The 19,830-nt window shown below is 34.3% G+C and overlaps 2 protein-coding genes and 1 pseudogene across 2 annotated transcripts; 1 reads left to right on the top strand and 2 right to left on the bottom strand.

Annotated features, from left to right (window-relative positions):
- Window positions 1-4,797: 4,797 nt before the first annotated feature.
- Window positions 4,798-8,466, bottom strand: LOC143636058 (cyclin-dependent kinase C-2 C-like). Its single transcript, XM_077103741.1, has 9 exons — window positions 8,035-8,466; window positions 7,588-7,872; window positions 7,203-7,514; window positions 6,901-7,128; window positions 6,392-6,486; window positions 6,217-6,301; window positions 5,878-6,141; window positions 5,700-5,802; window positions 4,798-5,224 (listed from the first exon to the last, which is right to left on the bottom strand). Exons 1-9 carry the CDS (start codon window positions 8,410-8,412, stop codon window positions 5,211-5,213), a joined length of 1,764 nt encoding a protein of 587 aa, XP_076959856.1. The 5' UTR covers window positions 8,413-8,466; the 3' UTR covers window positions 4,798-5,210.
- A 1,729-nt stretch (window positions 8,467-10,195) lies between these two features.
- On the bottom strand, window positions 10,196-12,238 carry LOC143636041 (early nodulin-like protein 17 pseudogene; annotated as a pseudogene).
- A 4,319-nt stretch (window positions 12,239-16,557) lies between these two features.
- On the top strand, window positions 16,558-19,436 carry LOC143636057 (uncharacterized). Its single transcript, XM_077103739.1, has 3 exons — window positions 16,558-16,614; window positions 17,257-17,485; window positions 17,569-19,436. Exons 1-3 carry the CDS (start codon window positions 16,610-16,612, stop codon window positions 19,234-19,236), a joined length of 1,902 nt encoding a protein of 633 aa, XP_076959854.1. The 5' UTR covers window positions 16,558-16,609; the 3' UTR covers window positions 19,237-19,436.
- The last annotated feature ends 394 nt before the right edge of the window (window positions 19,437-19,830 follow it).

Below are 19,830 nucleotides of genomic sequence, written 5' to 3'. Positions count from 1 at the left end.
ATTGATAAGATAATGATTGGGGTGCCAACATGTTAGCATGGGACCGGTTTTGACTTTTGATAATGTTACTCAGGGGCGGATCTATAGTAGAAATGGGTGGTTCCCCGGAACCACCCGAGTTTCAAAATAATAATGTATTTGTATATATAAAACATTAGAGGAACCACCTTATAAATTAGGAAGGAACCACATTAAAAACATTTGAAACGTTTGGCCAGCTGGTAAGATGCTGGTTTTGTAACTTGAAGGTCACAAGTTCGATTCCGGATTTCCATATAATTTTTGAACTTTTTTTCTTGAACTCTTCCTTTTTACTAACTACTGCACAACCCATTTAGGGTTTTATTAGTCAAAAAATAAAACACACAGACACTAAACACAATGGCGCCTGCTATCTCCCCTGTCCCCTCTTCCCCTTCGGCCGTTCCCCGACCACCACCGCAGCTTTTCCGGCCATTCTCCAACCTCCTGCCTTCCTCTCCTCCTGTCTTCTACTCTTCCTCGAAGCTCGATTGCTCGAATCCTCCCACTTTGAAGGTAAGTTTGCATTCATTTGTTAAATGTTAATTGTTCTTGACTTGTTAATTGTTCTTGATTGCTAACTACTTAATTGTTAGGTTATTTGTTAAATTTAGTTTTAATGGCTTGTGGTCACGAATAGTATATTTCAAATAATGGTTGTTGGTGTTGGGTGTTAAAATGGTTGGAAAGATAAGAGTGGTGGTGTTGGTGGATGTTTTTTGTTGAGGTAAGGTTAATTGTGTGAATATGGTTTCTAACCGACCCGAACCTCAAACGGACCCGGAATTTATTATTGTATTTTTATTATGTAATGAACTTTGCCCAAACCATCTAACCGACCCGAACCTCAAACCGACCCGGAATTTTTTATACCCGATTCTATGAAATTGAATCATCTAAAAGTTGTGCACCACCTGAAAAAAATTCCTGGATCCGCCACTGATGTTACTCTTATATTCGATCATAAAATCGTGTTTCATACCAGTATGATACAACCTATTTATTGTTATTCTATGGGTTTCTATATATATATATAGATGTGGATATTGCATAGATGTGGACCTATGGTTAAAGATTACCATGTGAAACTCAATCCCGATCTCACCTCAAAAGTAAAAAAGTGAACTTAAATAAAAATATATGTGGGTGTTGAATAGTTAATTAGTTAATTACTACGTGAAACTCAATCCTGATCTCACTTCAAAGTAAAAAGTGAATTTAATTAAAAATACTCAAACCGTAACTCAATAATTTTTATGTTTCTAATAAAATTAACATGTTATGTCTTTTATTTTAAAGATTGTATAATATTTACTCCATCCATTGAATAGTAACAAACTTTGAAAGTTGTTTCATTCATTGAATAGTAACAAACTTTGAAAGTTGTTTCATTCAGGTCACTGATAAAAACTTTTGTTCCAATTAGGTCATTGAACTTTCATTTTTGTTTCAATCATAGATATTTTATTTGGATAGCAGGAAATCTAGTTTTTTTTTTTTATTTTTCAATGTTTTTACTTTACATAATAACTTTTAAAGGTTACGAAAATTAGTAAAAATGCGAAATATAATTATAAAATTCCGAAAATTTGCAAAAAAAGTTCAGAAAATTGCAATAAATTGCAAAAATTGAAAAAGAAAATGCAAAAATTGAAAAAAAAAATATGCAAAAATGTTCATTTTTTTTTGGAAAATTGCAAAAAAATACAACCCTTTTAGTTATATTGTTAATTTAGATGTGGCAAATGAGTTGGGTTGGGTCAAAATGGGTCATGGGTCGGAACGTGTTAGGGTCGAAACGGGTCACTTAAAAAAATGGTTGTTTTGGTTCGGATCGGAACTGGTTAGGATCAACAGGTTCGGGTTAGAATGGGTCAAGGTCGGAACGAGTCAAAACGGGTTTCCGGTCAGTTTTTTTTGGACCAACGAATCAGTGTGTTTTCAACACGTTACAACTCGTTTTAACAGCAAAAGCTCGTTTAAGCGATTTTTTCAGTTCGTTTCAACACTTAACAGCTCGTTTCAGCACTTAATAGCTCGTTTAATCGATTTTTCAGTTCGTTTCAGCACCTAACAGCCCGTTTAAGCGATTTTACAGTTTGTTTCAGCACCTAACAGCCCGTTTAAGCGATTTTTCAGTTCGTTTCAACACCTAACAGCCCGTTTAAGCGATTTTTTAGTTCGTTTCAGCACCTAACAGCTCGTTTAAACGATTTTTCAGTTCGTTTCAGCACTTAACAGCTCGTTTCAGCACGTTTTGACTAAAATGAGTTGTTTTGGTTCGGGTCGGAACGGGTTAGGGTCAACAAGTTCGCGTCAGAACGGGTCCGGGTCGGAATGGGTCCAGGTCGGAAAGGTCAAAACGGGCTTCGGGTCGGTTTTTTTTTTGTTTTTTTGTTTGTTGAACGAGGACAACGAATGAAACGTTTTAGTTTTTTTTTTTTACTTTTTTTTGTTTTTGTTTTATATTTTGAATTATGGTTTTTTTATTAATTTTTTTGAATTTTTTTAGGGTTTTTTTAAAAAAAACCTAGAATACCTGCTATCCAGGTAAAATATCTAGGATTGAAACAAAAATGAAAGTTCAATAACCTGATTGATTGGAACAAATTTCAAAATTGGTTACTAGTGACGTGGGTGAACGGGTATGGTAATCGGGTGGGTATTATATTATACCATACTTATTTCAATCCCGTGAAAATAGTTAAGTAATCACATACTTGAACTAGCTCACCATCTATTACCAAAACAGTGTTTTAGCCGACCAAGACCCCTTGAAGTTCAAAAAGTCGAGCCGAGCCGAGCCGAGCCGAGGCCGGTTTTTAAACGATTCGAGCCCGGGCCAGGTTTACATTCTAGCCTAGCCCGAGCTTGCCCTGACTCCAAACTGCCAACCGTTCACCATGACATTCGATTGCAGGTAGTTTTTTCTTATCAGTTTTGAATTGTGAAGTTTACATATATAAGCTTGTGATTATAGGGTTGAATTGAATCAAATTTGTCATTTTTACGCACTACTTGATATGTGCAAACCAACTGCTCGATGAAATGCCTGTGTGAGACTTGCATTATTTTTTAAATGCAAATAACTACAAATATACTTATTTACGTCACCATGTATGAATAAAACTAGTAAACTACAAATATCTGTTGTGTGTGTTAATTTCTAGTTTATACTGCTCAGTCATTTTTATTACATTGAATGGACAAACTTTCTTTTTATAAGTGCAAAATTGTATTTGATGATTAGAACATTGTTTCATGTAGATTAGAACATTGTTTCATGTATTACAAATTTGCAATTGAAGCAATGTTGTGACAACCATAATTTTTAGGAGGATTGCTTTATGATACATGTATTAATGTTAATTGCTTCGAGTGAACGAACGGGTAACTTATAGAATAAGGAAATGATCATTTTTTTGCACTTGAACCTGTTTTGGATGTGTTATTGTTTCTTACAAGCTATATGGTGAATTACTTAACCAGTTAATTGTGCAAATTTTTTATGATTACAAGCATAAGAAGATGAGGAAACAGAACAGCAAATCAGGAAACAGTTTTGTTCATTTCATACCATCACCTTTTGTAGAAACACATCATCAAATTCTACTTTCAGCCTCACTCAGATGGAATGCAACCACAGCCAATATAATATTAACGGTAATTTATTTTATTTTGTTGTCTTTTTATAATTCAATGATAAAACTTTGTTTCCAATGAAAGTAATGTGGTTTGCAGTGATCTGCCAAGAAGAATCATGGTTCAATTCAGTCAGCAAAAATTATGAATCTGATTCAGATGATTTTCTTAATGTTCACGGTGGCATATGAACGTAAGCATCCTTTACTTTTTTATTAATAGTAGTGTTTTGTATGTCCCAAGTCCCAACATACGCCATTTATAGTTTATGTTTCAAACTCTTGGAAACATATGAGAAAGATACATCTTTTTGGTTTCACGTGAGCATCATGGTGATCAAGGCATCAAATGTGTCTTTTGTGTGTTCTTTGGAAAGGAAATATTCATGATTTCCTTATTTGCACGCAGAGTTTGATGAAAGGTGAAGGGATTCAGAAAAAATAATGTTGTACAGCTCAGAGAAAGACTGTAGATCATGGAAGGTGTGATGAACCCAGAAAATATTGTTTTCTAACTGCACTGAAAGAAAGCTTTTGCATGCTTATAATGAAAACCTCTTCTTTCATGACCACGACAAAATTGTTATCAGGTACGCACCATCATTTCTTCTTCATTGTACATACCTGTGTTAAATGGGTAGTATCATGGGTTGACGGGTCGAAGTTTTATATTTGGTTTATAATCTGTCTAAAGTTTGCTCACTCTAATAACTATGCATAAAGTAGTTATTTTACGTCATAATGGGATTGTTAACTTCTAGAAGTACCTTACAACTGTGTCTGTATAAATGTAGTTGGATTAATATCATTTAACTATGTATTTGTACATAAATTTACATATATGCCAAGAATGAATATATTATTAACACGAGTGTGTAGTAAGTTAGAAACAAACTAACTTACTCAGTATAATTTCACCTAGAGCAAGCTATTGGTAGGGTATGGAGAGGGTGGTATTAGAGCAAACCTTCCTCTACCCCGATTCAGAAAATCTTTTCTTTTTTTCTTTTTTTTGTTTAAATACAAAGTTTACATGGATGTGACTATCTAAATAAATAAAGTATTTATTATTGGATAATAATAAATCTCACCTTGTGTATTCTCCCATTCCTTAAATGGTACCGGATACCAGACCAATTCATGGAGTGAGAAAAATGTGAACGAAGTGATGAAATCGGGTATAAAAAGTTATCTACCACCATTGCAACAAAGATAGGCACCAATTATATCTCACATTGAATAGTAACTAGTAAGTTAGAGAAAGGGCTAAATGAACAATATAAAACACAACAATAACAAATAAAATCAAAGTATAATCAATCAAGGGTTGACAAGAGGTGAAATTTTGAGCACCAAGCCTTATGTTCCATCAACCTTCTTAAATTAGAAGATGCCTTTACTTGTGCTTTGTATTCCACTTCCCATTTCTCCCATGCATGTCACTTCAATTCCATTTCTCTTTTCTTCTTCACCTACCTATTCTCATTCTTAAGTACAATCATCCAAGCTCATGGTACAACTTCCAACCACAATTGCCTCTATTTTACATCATAATTCTGTATCTATAATCCAATAAAAACATCCTTAATCACATTATTAACCAGCCTTTAGTTTCTTATTTACACAACACAAAAATAATCAAGTTCTATTTAATAAACGGAATTACCCGAACAAGGCCCATTAAATAAATAGGTTGACTCGTTTGATTTTGAGTGTTTTTTTTATGAAGTTTCTGTTTTGATTTGAGAGGGGTTATTTGAAAAGTTGATTATAGCTTGAATCATTAGTTGTTTAAGATGTTACCACATCACAGGTGATTACTCAATTTGCAAAATGAATTAAGTAAAGCGCTCAGCCGAAACAAGACATAATTTTTAGGTGTGTACGAGTTAAAGCTGACATCTTTAACACAAATAGTTATACGGGTCTTGGTCAGATTCACGTATTCAACCAGTTAAACCAAAATCCTTTAACCCACCAACTCACCAACACAACATGAACACATTATTAACACCTAATGTCAGATATTGCTAGTACCTTTAGAAAACCGTGATCTAGGAACATCTTGCATTCTATTGGTTCTATGTGATGGGATTCCCATAGGTCCTGAGTGCCGTATCCTTTCTTTTTTATGACAACCCTGTAGGTTAATAAACTGATATTTTAATCTTTTATATGTTAGTGGTTGTTTCATCTCAATATAAAGATGCCTTACAGATGATAAATCTTGATCAGCTGTTGCATCATGCTCAAAAATTGGCTCAATTGTCCGAACATCTTGACTTGTTGGGGTCACAAAACTGACATGTTTTCGTCTTTTTGTTGACCACCCGAGTGTCCCATCTGACGTGGTCGCCAACACAGGCAGTGTGCTAACTGTGTCAGCTTCAGATACATCCGAGGTTTGGGAAATATCTGATGATATAACATTACTATCAGCTAGTCCTATAGGCCCATGAAAATAAGCATTCCGGCGTGCCTGGCCAACCAAACGTTTGAGATTAGAAAGTGATAATGTGATATAGAATAATCAGAATGTAATAATTTGTTAAACCTCTGTTTGTTCCAGCAAAGCTGTTCGGCCTTTTCTTAGATTTCTTGAAGTCAGAGATGCCCGAAGTCTGCCACCGGGCTTGTTTCTGAAAGTCATAGGTGTACATTAAATATTATCTTGCATACAAATCTTTATAAACTTTAGTCTACGACCAAAGTAAAAGAAAACCACATACGAGTGTGCTTCACGAAGCTTTGCATCAATCTCCTTGCTGGGCGGGTATTTAGGCAAGCTTGCAGGATCACAAGCAAAAGGTCTCATGTGGAAATACTGAAAATCAACAAAAATTAAGAAACACATTTAAATAAAGAATGGCTTGATTCCTCAACGATCCATTCTTGTGATTTAAAAGTTAACTGGCATCCAATTTAAGGATCAAATGTGTTACATTTATGCAAACTATTTGTCTAAACCAGCAATTTCTCGAACTTAGGGACCGAAATTGAATTATGGGTATGCCATAGGGACTATTCGTGTAATTAAGTCCTATACTTAGTCATCATTCTATATCCTTTTGAATGTTAGTGTAGTTATGACATTTCATCATTATCATCTGTTGGTTGGCTTTCTCATTATTCTTTTTATTGTAATCTCTGTATATTAAGAGATTTGGTATTCAGTTAGTCAACAACACAGAGAAAATTTTGTTCACCAATATCATTTTTCGTTAAATTCTTTAGTTACCTCGGATTGAAGAGCTGATGTGGCACTCCCACGTTTTTCAGGTTCTACAGAAAGGAGAGCTTCGAGTAAATTCACAGCAGATTTCGGGAGTTCTTTGCAGCGTTCCCGAAGAGAGCTCTGGTAAGAACGTCGCGGCTTAGACATTTTGGCTAGAGGAAGTGTTGGTTTACTCCAATACTCATCCGGTGGCGTGCCAGAAAGCATGAGTATTTTGTGCAATTGTTCAACCTGAATATGCGGTTAGATTAAGAACTAAATAGGTATTAAGTAAAGATCTTTAATCATTCTGAAACTTTATTTACCTCTGTTCTTCCCTTGAGAATTGGCCTACCGACAAAAAGTTCAGCAAAAACGCAACCCACACTCCACATATCAACACATGTTCCATATGTTGTGGAACCTAAGAAAAGCTCAGGAGCACGATACCATAATGTCACCACACGGCTAGTCAATGGTTGTCCGCTGGAAACAAAATTTGCCAGGCCGAAATCGGCTATCTTTAATTGACCTTCATTATTCACCAGAATGTTTGATGTTTTGATGTCGCGATGAAGAATTCCTTGCGAGTGAAAGTACTCAATTCCTTTCAACAACTGCTGAATGTAGCATTTGATCTGCACTCCACAAAATCTTTTTGAAAAGATTCACGTCGGCAAAGAAAGTATTTGGTGTTTGAATGATGCAAACCTGGGAGTCGTTGAATCTGATGTTGGGGGACGATATAAGTCCTGCAAGATCATGTTCCATGTACTCGAAAACAAGGTAAATATTGGATGACAAGCGGGATGTAATTATGCCCTCTAGTTTCATGATGTTTGGATGATCAAGCTTTCGAAGAATCGTGATTTCACGAGCCATAAATCTCACACTTTCGGGCTGGAAATTGTCGAATCTCACCTTTTTCAGAGCCATCATTCTACCAGTCTTGAGATCACGTGCACGATACACGTTGCTGTATGTCCCTTGTCCAATCTACATCAATATTAGTGAGTTTATTATCTATTATAATTATTATTATCTGAATTTTTTTTATCATTGTCATTAGTCGGTTAGCTTTATAATTATTATTTAATGCACATGAAATATTATTCAAACAATACAGTTTTTCAGTTCTTTTGAATTCTTTCAACATACCTTTTCAAATCTCTCGTAACCATCGGACTTTTGAGGAAGCCAACCATCAATGGCTTCACCAGCGACGGCACTAAGCCAGGCAGGCCAACCAGCGGCAACATGTTCCGCTACACTCGATCTTCCAAACCTTAGGTTAAACGTAAACGAGGGCTTTTTGGAGTGCTTGTTATTAGAACGCTGTTTCAACACCTCATCATCATTGGGGGGATCCTCACGGTTAATGATCTTATTATTATCGTCATTTGTTTCATGTTTAATGTATTTTTCGGGTGAGGAGGCGTAAGCATGATTGTTGTAGGAATGAGTAAGGGTTAGGGAAGAATGAGGGAGAGGGGAAACAGTAGAGTTGGCAACATGTTTGGAGCTGATGCAACCCATTTAAATTTTCCCCCAAAACCCATCAATCAACGGAGATCAATTGACAGATTTTGGGGAGACCCAGACCCAGATGGATGGGGATCAATCGACCGGGCCTGAAACTGATGACGGGATGAACGCCCCCTTAAATAAACCTGCAGAAAACAAACTCTCAAATTACACAAATCAGCTCTAATTTCGGGAAAATTAAGGAAAGGTGGTTTGATCTGTTCTACTGGTTGTTTTCGTGTTTGTCATCATAGGAGGTGGACCATTATTCTCTCTTCATCACTCTTTTTCTCTTTGTCAACATTTCCCGCCATTATTAACAACTATAAACTGACCGTCACAGCTTTTCTTAAATATACATATTTTTTTACATAATTTTCTCAAATAACCCTTTTGTAAGCATTCATTTTTTTTATTGCAATGTCATTAATACAAAGTTTTTTGTTACACACAGTATTTTATAATCTATTAGTGTTTATAAGAAGTTAAGAACACTCATTCAATATGTTTACTGAACCATAAAGGTCTTTGAAGAGTTTGTGTAATGTGTAGTTAAGGGTGTGAATTTTTTATATAACTAACGAGTTGTGTTCATTTCAACTTGACGGGTCGTTGATAAATTCGTATAATTATTATATATGTGCATTTAATTTTTTTTATATCATAACTTAAGTTATCTAGGCATTCTTATGCTAAAATTATAAAATAGATTGACATAGTTCATACATAATTACTTAAAAAATATAAAAATAAATTACGTTCGAGTTAAACGTGTCATGTTCGTGTAATCGTGTCAACCTGCTAACACACGTGTTGTGTTCGTGTTCATTGGTGTGACATGATTTTCAGGTCCATGTAATGTTCGAGTTCGTATCAAGTTCAAGATATCAACTTGTGAACAAACCGGTTTGGTCCCAATTAGAGGTGCACAAACCGGTTTGGATCAAAACCATACCAGATTGAATCAAAGCTAACCCATTTCAACAAAGTTCTCATACTGATTTCAAACTGGCAGTTTGGTTCTTTTCAATTTCAAAACGATTTCTCCTGAACCAGTTCTTGATGGGATGGGTTTCGGTTAAGTAAGCGGTTTTCGGATCTAACCTGGTTTCAACGTCGACCTCTAATCCCAATCATATTCCTATTTTCCCTCCTCTCTTGACTCTAGGCTTCTATTTAAAGAAAATAACTCAACCAACCCTAGCAAAAAGCCAAAAATAGCCCACCGCTAAACAAGTGACCCAACTTGGCTCGGCTCGTTTATCTTAACGAGCTAAACTGTTTAGCTTGAGCTTGGTTCAGAGCCAGCCCGGTTATTATTTGAAACTTTTTAAATTTTATATTTTTTACACGCATGATATACATAAAAACGAGAAAATAATATTTTTACCATACAGATAACGCACAAATTATAAATTACAAAATTTATGCTTTTTATATATTAAAATATTAAGATATAATTTTGGTTAATAATAATATGAATTAAAATTCGGACTTCAATTTAAACGAGCCAAACGAACAAGCCAACAAGCGAGCTTATCTTGACTCGGCTTGGCTTGTTTACAAACGAGCCAATATCTACCTAGCTTTTTTTGAAGCTATTTCGAGCAAGTCTTGGTTCGTGAGGTTATTGAAAATTCATGGGCACCCAAAGTATATCATTTTGCAGAACATATTTGACAACTTAACTATGAACCTATGAATACACTGATCATACCTTTTATACAGCTTTTCCTTTTTCTAAACCATAAAAAGATTTTAACATATCATAAAGAAAGCTTCATGTTTTAACACCACATGATATTGGTATGCTTAAAAGTTGATTTTTAGACCAAAAATAAGTCCCACATGCCTGCTGCTACTGCAATAACCAATGAAACGAAAAACTGGCCTCTAGCAACTGTAAATCTTGAAGAATGACTCTTTTCAGCGGCAGGAGCTGGGGCGGTGGCAGATTATTAACATGCGCGTGCAGTTTCATGCCGCCGTAGCAGAACCCTTTGCTGCTAATAAAGTAGTAATCACCGGTCACATTGAGCCACACCACATCTCTTCCAGCTCCTGTTGTGTAATTGTGAAGCGGATGTTCCGCATTACATGATTCATAATTTGTTTTGTTCATTTCCAGTACATCGTTCTGGTACCTATCATAAACGAAATCTGCAACAACAGAGATATAGTCAATGGATGGTCAAGATTGGATCATAATCAGTTTTCAAGGATATTGAACCACCATGACCATGGATGCTTAATCATGCATTCATACGGGTTGAAATTTAGGGGTGGAAACGAGCCAAGCCGCTTGCAAAAAGCCTAAGTCGAGCAAAGCTAAAATAACCTCGAGCTGATCAATAAGCTTGTTTCATAAACAAGCCTGAGCTTCACTTATCGTGTTCGAGCCAGCTCGCGAGCCTGAATAAGCCTATTATCTATATAATTTTTATTTATAGTATATATTTATTTAATCAATATTAATATATGTAAAATTATGATAAAAATATATAATATATATTACGTTACTAGTTTTTGTCCCCCGTATTACGGGGGGTGTTTTATATTGTTTGTTCTAATATTTATTTATTTTTTAAATTTATATTTTTTTATTGTATGAAAGTTAATAATATACTTATGGTTTGATGATAAATTGTTTCACAAATAAATGAGATGTTATAACCCGGTTTAAAATCTATATGGTTTTGATGAGACCCAAGACCCGTTTATTTTTTTTACTATAAAGTTGGTTTTTTTAATTATAAATAATATTTATGATAGCTGATAATATACTTATGGTTTGATCAGGCGTTGTTTTATATTGTTTGTTCTAATATTTATTTTTTTTTAATTTATATTTTTTTATTGTATGAATATTAATAATATACTTATGGTTTGATGATAAATTGTTTCACAAATAAATGAGATGTTATAACTCGGTTTAAAAGCTATATGGTTTTGATGAGACCCAAGACCCGTTTATTTTTTTTACTATAAAATTGGTTTTGTAATTTAAATAATATATATATCTTTTTTAAAATAAATAAGATATTAATTTTTAGTATCTCCTATTTTATAGGATTTTTACATCTATAAGTTGGTGAGAATAATTTTTTATTTAATGAGATGTTATAACCCGTTTAAGGAATATCTGGGTTTGGTAAGACCCATACACATGAATTCGGGTCAAATGCATGGGAAATCTCCATTTAAAAATCAAGCAAATCTGGTGACTCCAAAAAAAAAAGGGGGAGCGACCACATCGCGACACATAAGAGTTTTATGTTTTCGTTTATATATATTATAGATATATAAATTTATAGTTTAATAATTTGTATGAAAATAATTATAAATATACATAAATTAATTAATAAATAATAAAGAAGAGGCCCGAGCCAACTTCAAGCTTAAAAAACTAATCACGAGCAAGAAATAGGGCTTGAAACAAACCGAGGTCAAGCTTAGTGTAATTTAAATTGAGCTCAGGCTCGGATTATTTACACCTTTAGTGAATAATTTATAAGATTAACACAATTTTGGGTATTCGTTCATTTCAAATGACGCAAAATTAGGCCAAAAGGTTAACATAATATTTTTATCGCGTTTACTGAATATAATCAAAATGTAACAAAGATGAAGATGAGAACTGATCGGGTACGTGTAATTGTTGCTTACATGGCCAATCATGGACGTAGAAAGTTTGGTTTCCGGCCCAAAGAGTATAGTTGACGTTGGATGTCCATCCCATGCTTCCGCCCACGGTGTACCGTTTGGCAGAAACATCTGGTAGCATCATCAGTAATAACATCATCACTCCGATCATTGAGACCAATTTATAGCTGCACATTACTGCCAATATTAATGTTTGAAGGTTTTTACAGGTCTTAGGTTTTCTATTTATACGTACTACAAAATGTATTGTCTAATGTTAATTGACTTAATTGGACTCTTTGTATTAAATGTTTTCCTTATACATGTATCATGGTTAAATAAGTGTTATGAGTCAAATGAGTTGTGTTCGGGTTCTATATTCATGTTAATATAGTGTGTTGTGTCCAGGTTGATTATTCTTGTTAATATATTGTGTCATGTTGTTAATATATTGTGTCATGTTGTTAATATATTGTGTTATGTCGTGATTGCTGTTAATATATTGTGTCATGTTGTGATTGACTTGTTAAACACGATGCCTTTTGCCATCTACTTATACAGAGCGGGGCCCGAGTCGGGCACCCGGCCTAGGCACGGTTTTTCCGAGGCACTAAATTTATGTATTATGTATATGTTTTTTTTATTATCTAATATAAGTAAAAGACACTCACAAGAATAGATTTAAGTTTTTTTATTATTTTTTTATCTTTTGCAAATTTGCAATTTGACCTTTTACTGTTTTTCCTTTTTCCTTCCTGTAAATAGATATTGAGTAAATGAATTTTAAGCTATTTTATTGCTTTTTCCAATTTTTGCAATTTGACTTTGTTATTGTATTTTCTTTTCGTTTACTGATCGACGTTGCATAGACTTACCGTCTTAACGTCGGTCTGAAAATGCTCGGGTTTAACCAACAGCCTTATTTTGTGTTTTTAGTTCTGGCACTGAAACTATCGGTAGCCTAACCGACTTCAACGCCCCGGGGCCGATAATGCTTGGGTTTTACCGACACCCGAGTTTTATCGACTGATGTCTCACCCCACTGGGCCACCTCAATGTTTTTTGTTTTTGTTTTTTTAAGTTTTAGTTTTGAAACCGTAACTGACGTGATCGAAATCGACCGAATTTGGCAATGTTGGTGCCGCAGGCCGTGATTGGGCCAAGTGGGTCTATTAATTTTATTGATTTTTTTATGTTTTTAGTTTTAATATCATAAGAAACGTAGTGGTAATCGACCGAACACCAAAAAACAATTATTTTTGGTAGCGTAACTAACGTATATGATGCCGACCAAAACTTTAACGAACATGAAGGAAACGCCCGGGTTTTACCAACACCCAAGTTTTATCGACCGACGTCACCCCAGTGGTCCACCACAACTTTATACTTCTTTTTTGTTTTTGTTTTATTTTCAATATCATAAGGAGCGTAATCGAGACAGACCGAATTCACGCCGAATCATTGTCTCGACGCTCGGCCGCAAGCCTGTAATTGGGCTAAGTGGCGGGACTACAATTAAATTTGTTTTTTTAATTTCGATACCATAGAAACGTAGCGGTACTCGACCGAACGCCAGTTTTATTTTTTTAGTTTTAGTTTTGGTAACGTAACTAAGGTAACTTAAACCGACCAAAATTGTAACTGACATGATGGAAACACCCGGGTTTTACCAATACACGGGTTTTATCAACCGATGGCACCCCTGTTTGTCCACCTCAATTTTTATACTTTTTTTTTTGTTTTTGATTTAGTTCCGATATCGTAAGGAGCATTACCGAAACCGACCGAAGTCACGCAGAATTACCGCCTCGATGCTTGGGAACAACAACGCTTGGGTTTTACCACCGCCCGGTTTGACCTACCGAATAAATGTCGTTTTAAATATCTAATTTTTTATATGTTAATTTGATGAATTTAGTTGGGTTTGAATGCTTGACCAAATTCATGTTTACTCACCGTTATAACGCTCGGGTTTTCCAATGCCAGGGAACTAACGGCCCGGTTTACCAACCGAATAAATTGCTAATTTTTTTGTATGATACGCTATATAACTGCCGCTATTTTATTTTTTTTAGTTTAAACATGTTAATTTGACGATTTTATTTTTTATGTTTAATTATGGTACCGTAACGATTGTAGCCAATACCTACCGAATTCGTGTTGACATGCCGGTATCACACCCGGATTTACCGACAAATTTCACCAGACAACGCGCAGGTAAATTACTAGTTTAATATAAAACTGAAAGATTTATAGGATCCTTTAGATAAAACATCAAAACAATAAAACCTCAAAATTTATTGGGCCTCTTGTTAAACATTACAGCCTCGTAACTTATTGATTGGGCCCAGATAGAAATGATTGATCCAATAACATACATAGACATAGACATAGACATAATAATAATAATAATAATAATAACAATAATAATAATAATAATAATAATAATAATAATAATAATTATTATTATTATAACAACAATATAATTATAAGCTATTATAGTATTACAAAACCTTTATAATATAAAGATTATTATTATCTTACGAGTATCTACTTTTAAGTAATGAGTAAAGGCATATACCTGCTCTTATTTTGAATCATTTTAAAGGAATAGCCCATAATACTTTGTCTAGACAGAAATCCAGAATCCTTTTTTTTTTCCCTCTTTTTCTATTTTTTTAGCGGTGAATTTTTTTTAATCCATATCTTCTGTACGACTTGAACCCAAAACATCTCTTTTTTCAAACTTGGGTGTTTAAAAACTTTGTCTTTATCTTTGTTTCAGATTCACTGTTAAAGAAAATGTTTTCCTTATCTGAAAAATAAAAACCGATATTTTGAAACACCAATCTAACCTAGGCCTGTTCATGAGTCGAACTGCTTGGCTTGTTTACAAATCGAATCGAGCCAACTGGCTCATTTACAAACCGAGCCAATCGAACGAGCATTTTCCAAGCATCTTTCAATTGAGCATCGAGTGGGAACGTTATTTATTTTCACTTTATAAATTTCTATAAGAAAGACGTTTGAAGCTTTATATTAGGGGTGTGTTTTTTAACCGAACCTGAATAAAAAACCCGACCTGAAGCAACCCAAGACCCGAATAACCCGACCCGATTAAACTCTCAACCCGAACCCGAGAATAAACATTCGGGTTAGTATTTGGGTTAAAATATCCGAAATCGGGTTGACTCGAACAACCCGAATAACTCAAATAGTTGGATCTAATGTTTTATAACCCTAGGTAACCAAAGGTCTTGGATTTTGTTATAGCTAAATATGATAAGTTCCCATAATATTTACCAAATTTTACGTTTCAAACATTTTATTCTATTACGTTTTAAGATTATGAAGGTTTTGAATTTGTTATAGTTAAATATGGTTGTATGTTGAAATTGACTTGATTATGGTTTTATGAAAGGTTTGAATTATGGTTTTATTTATGATCTTGTTAAAGGTGAAACTTTTTATTTGTTAAACCCGACCCGAATGAACCCAAAACCCAAACAACCCGATCTTATTTGGGTCAGTTCTTGGGTCAATTTGCTTTGAGCTCAGACCCGAACAACCCAACCCGAACAATTCGAAACCCGAATAAATAACACAAAGAATGCCCCTACTTTATATAATGTATCTGAAAGCATATTATTAGTTTTTAGATAAACTTGTAGTAGCTTGAAAATTTATATAAGAAAAAAGTTTGAATCTAAAAGGTTGAAACGAACATATGAAACCATGATATTAACGGAGTGAGAAAGTTTTAAGAGAGGTTATTTATAGATGGTTATAATTACTATGTACATCACTAATTTTATTATGCCAAGTACTAGTACTTGTATCGCATGCTGTTTATGTTACATAGATGGTGGACACAATTCAAAATGATGTGCACAATCAAGTAATCAACTTCCACCTAGAAATCACGTAAGATTTTTTTTTTTTTAAAAATATTTACTCAAATAAATAAATATATTATTCTTTTCAAGTTAAAGCAACACCATTGGATCTGGCACATTAAAATATTATTATTTTGTTATGGACGGAATAATAAGAAAAAATAATTAATAATAATGTGATGCCAAAAGGCCAAAAAGGACGGAAGGTAGAAAGAATCTAGAAATGTGAACTGATAGGTGATACATACATACATACATATATGTTTCCCTCTCTATATCTATCTTTAGCTGAAAACCAGAAACACATTTATTTATTTGTTTATTTATAAATATATAAATTCTTTATTATATATACATACAGATTTGCTGGCCAAACCAATTACTGATGGAATCAAAGTAACCTTCACTTCATTTCTAGAGAGAGAAAGTGAAAGTGAAGATCTATCTATCTTATTATTATTATTCTTATCTCAAATCACTCTCTTTCTTTCTTTCTCTCTCTCTCTCTCGTATCTGTTGATCACAGAAGAAAAGTGGACCTGCAGATCGGATATTATTATTATTATTATTATTATTATTATTTCGCCTCTTTTTTCTTTTTATAATTTTTTCTTCAAATTTCAAATTCGTGCTTGCTTAATTTGAAGACGATTTGACGGAAACCTAACGGCATGAGGTAGTAGATTCTTCTTTAATTAATTAACCGTTTAATTACTTCTAGATTTAATTTAATTGCGTTAATTTCAATTCCTTTAAATGCTTGTGTATTAGATTTAGAGTTACAGTTTATGTGAAGCTGTTGAGTTTGGATTGATAGTTGAATTTAGGTTTATTATTATTATTATTATTATCTTTGTTTTTAGTGCTCTTTTGTGTTTGAAACTTGTTCAAAAGCTACTTTAATTGTTTGGTGATATATATATATATATATAGGGGAAGGTTAACGTACAAATGAAATTAACGTGCTAAACGTGAGAATCAAGTAGAGTAATTATATATACAAGTAGAGTAATTATGTAAAAAATCATAGAGTAATTATATAATTACTCTACTTTTATATATAATTACTCTACTTGATTCTCACGTTTAACACATTAATTTCATTTGTATTTGATCCAACCCCTATATATATATGATGATGTTGTATTTTCATTGGTTTTATCACTTTCCAAACAACTATCATTTATGGATTATTTATTATCTTAAGGTTACTTGCAAAATTGAAAGCATAGGATCTATCACTGTAATCAATAACTATGTTGGCATAGTCTATATGAAACTGTTATTGAGTACAAAGTGTTGTGTTGGTTGATTTTAGTGCAGGAATGGCTACCAAAGTACAGACTAAGACACATTTTCTGGGCTCTGTGATGATGATGGATCTAAACAACGGTTCGTGTAATGGTATGTGGGAACCGTATCATGGTGATAGAAACCAGGGTTATAGCTCGTTTTTGATGAGTCAAACCATGGATGGACACCCTGGATATCCGAAAGAACAGATGAAGCTAACGATTTTGAAGCAAGAGTCAATCTTCAGGCATCAGGTCCATAAGAAATGTGATTTTGTTAAATTGATGAATGTAGTTTTGTTAAACTTTCTGTGTTACTGATGTGGCCGTTTTTTCAGCTTCAAGAACTTCATCGCCTGTATAAAAGACAAAAAGACTTGATGAACGAAGTCACAATGAAAGAGCATTACACGTTTACAGTAGCAGCTGCAAATTCGAGTCATTTTTTAAGTCAAATTTCTTCACAGATTTTCAAAGATATGCATACTCAGAGAAGTGTGATTGATTTAGAACTTCCTGCTGATGTGGTTGACTATAATGAAGGAAACCAAGCAGTAAAAAATCTTCATAATTTAAGCACAAAAAGAGCTTATAATTTGGCTGATCTTAATGAACCAGTCCATATGGAAGAAGCGTCATTTGCAGCATCTGTTAATAGTGATTATCGTGCTACTACTAAACTACAAAAGCAAGATTCATCTACAAATTCAAAGTTTTGGTGCTTGCAAGGTGAGCCAAAGAAAGCCTATGAGCATTTATCCAGAAGCAGAACAATATTTGGTGTTGAACTTTCTGAAAGCAGCCATAAGCAATCTTTTGTTACTTCGCAGTCTTCTTCACAAGATCAAAACGCTTCATCAGTTAACCGTAGCCATTGGATTGAACCCTGTCTAAAACATGAAGTTTTTGATGGGAAAAAGAACCATGAAAAGTTTGGAAAACAGCTGCCTCATTGGCTTGTGAAAGCCAAAGTGAAAGAACCAACACTTTATCAGATGAACTTGGATTCTCTGCAGCAACATTCTCAGCAGTTTTTCAAAAAAGCTGAGAAACTTCAAACTGATCATTTCCATGGAATTACAAAAATTCTAGGTGTCCCCGTTAACGTTCAAGATTTAACCACCCTTACTCATGATAAGAATGCTGAAATTGACAAAAGTAAACACAATTTGGAATCAAGACCAGTTTTTGATTTAAATTTGTCATTCAATGAAGAAGAAGATCCTTCATCAACACCAAACATCCCCGAAGCCGTTGTCAAAGTTGCTTTAATGGAGATTGACCTAGAGACTCCCGCAGCCCTTGAAACCGAACCAAACGATGATCATATGGATGCTGATGATCAGGAACTTGTTAAATCTGCAGCTGAAGCTATTATCTCCATATCATCATCCGAGCCGCCACCAGCCGACACTTTGCTGTGGTTGTTGGCAGAGGTTATTGAATCTGATAATGATTACAAAGATTCAGTAAATGTGAATAAAGATGAAGATTGTATTCCTGAAGGTATGGATTACTTTGAGTACATGACATTAAAGCTGCAAGAAACCAAGGAAGAGTGCCACTGCTATGATGCACCGATTGTGGAGGAAAAGGAAGAAGATGGCGGTTTACTGACAAAACGAGCGGCTAGAAGGGGACAGGGGAAACGGGGTAAGGCGAGGAAAGATTTTCAGAGGGATGTATTACCGGGAATTGTTTCTTTATCGAGGCGAGAAGTGACTGAAGATCTTCAGACATTTGAAGAGGCATTTAATGGTGTTGGTGTTTCTTGGCAGCCAAAGAGGAAAACAGGTGGTAAGAATGGCAGGGGCAGGCGTCGGCTGCCATCAACGTCACCACCACCGCCTCCGCCAGTGGCTGTGGTGGCTGTTGAGAAGAGTGTATGTTGGGAGGTGGCGTTGGACGGGAAAAGCCTTAGCGGGTGGGGAAAAAAGACGAGGCGTTTGCCGAGGCAGAGATGTCAAAATGGTAATAATCATCACTCTCTGGCTTTGAAGTGTTGATTCAAATCAATATTGTTGTACATAATTATACAGTAGACTTCTTAAATCATGTCTCCTGTACAATTGATAAACTACATTTTGTCTTATGAGTTTGATATAAATGGAAAGACAGTTTGCTTGTTCATGTGCTTCACAATCTCAACTACTAACGAATTTTGTTTGTTTTTAGTTACGAGGTTTTATTTTAATTTTTTATTCGTAATATTTTATATGATTCAAATATCATAGATTTTGTCAGTCAATGTCATATGGACAAAAAGTCGGCAGGGGAAAACGTGTGACATAAGTTTGTTCTACCAAAAGTTGGGACCAATGTCATTGTTGGAAGATATGGTCATATGAAATTATTAAATCAAATATACAAAGATATTTTGTATAGTGAACGCAATTCTTAACTTTATTTAACCAAACATAAAGTTTTTTTTTCAATATTAATATATATTTAGAGTTGGTTTAAGATCAACTATTTTTAAAATTAAATAGTAGTCATTTTTCTAATTAAGTTTTATATGTTTATTGCCATGTCAAATAATAATCATGTTTGTAGACAAGACATACATAACATCTGTTAGTTATTTTTCCAAGTGTTAAAAT

The sequence above is a fragment of the Bidens hawaiensis genome, unplaced genomic scaffold (assembly GCF_021521415.1).
Source record: "Bidens hawaiensis isolate Kalapana, Puna unplaced genomic scaffold, B.hawaiensis_p1.1 tig00007761_1, whole genome shotgun sequence".
In the NCBI taxonomy this organism is placed as follows: domain Eukaryota; kingdom Viridiplantae; phylum Streptophyta; class Magnoliopsida; order Asterales; family Asteraceae; genus Bidens; species Bidens hawaiensis.
This window is presented reverse-complemented; position numbering and strand designations above follow the sequence as displayed.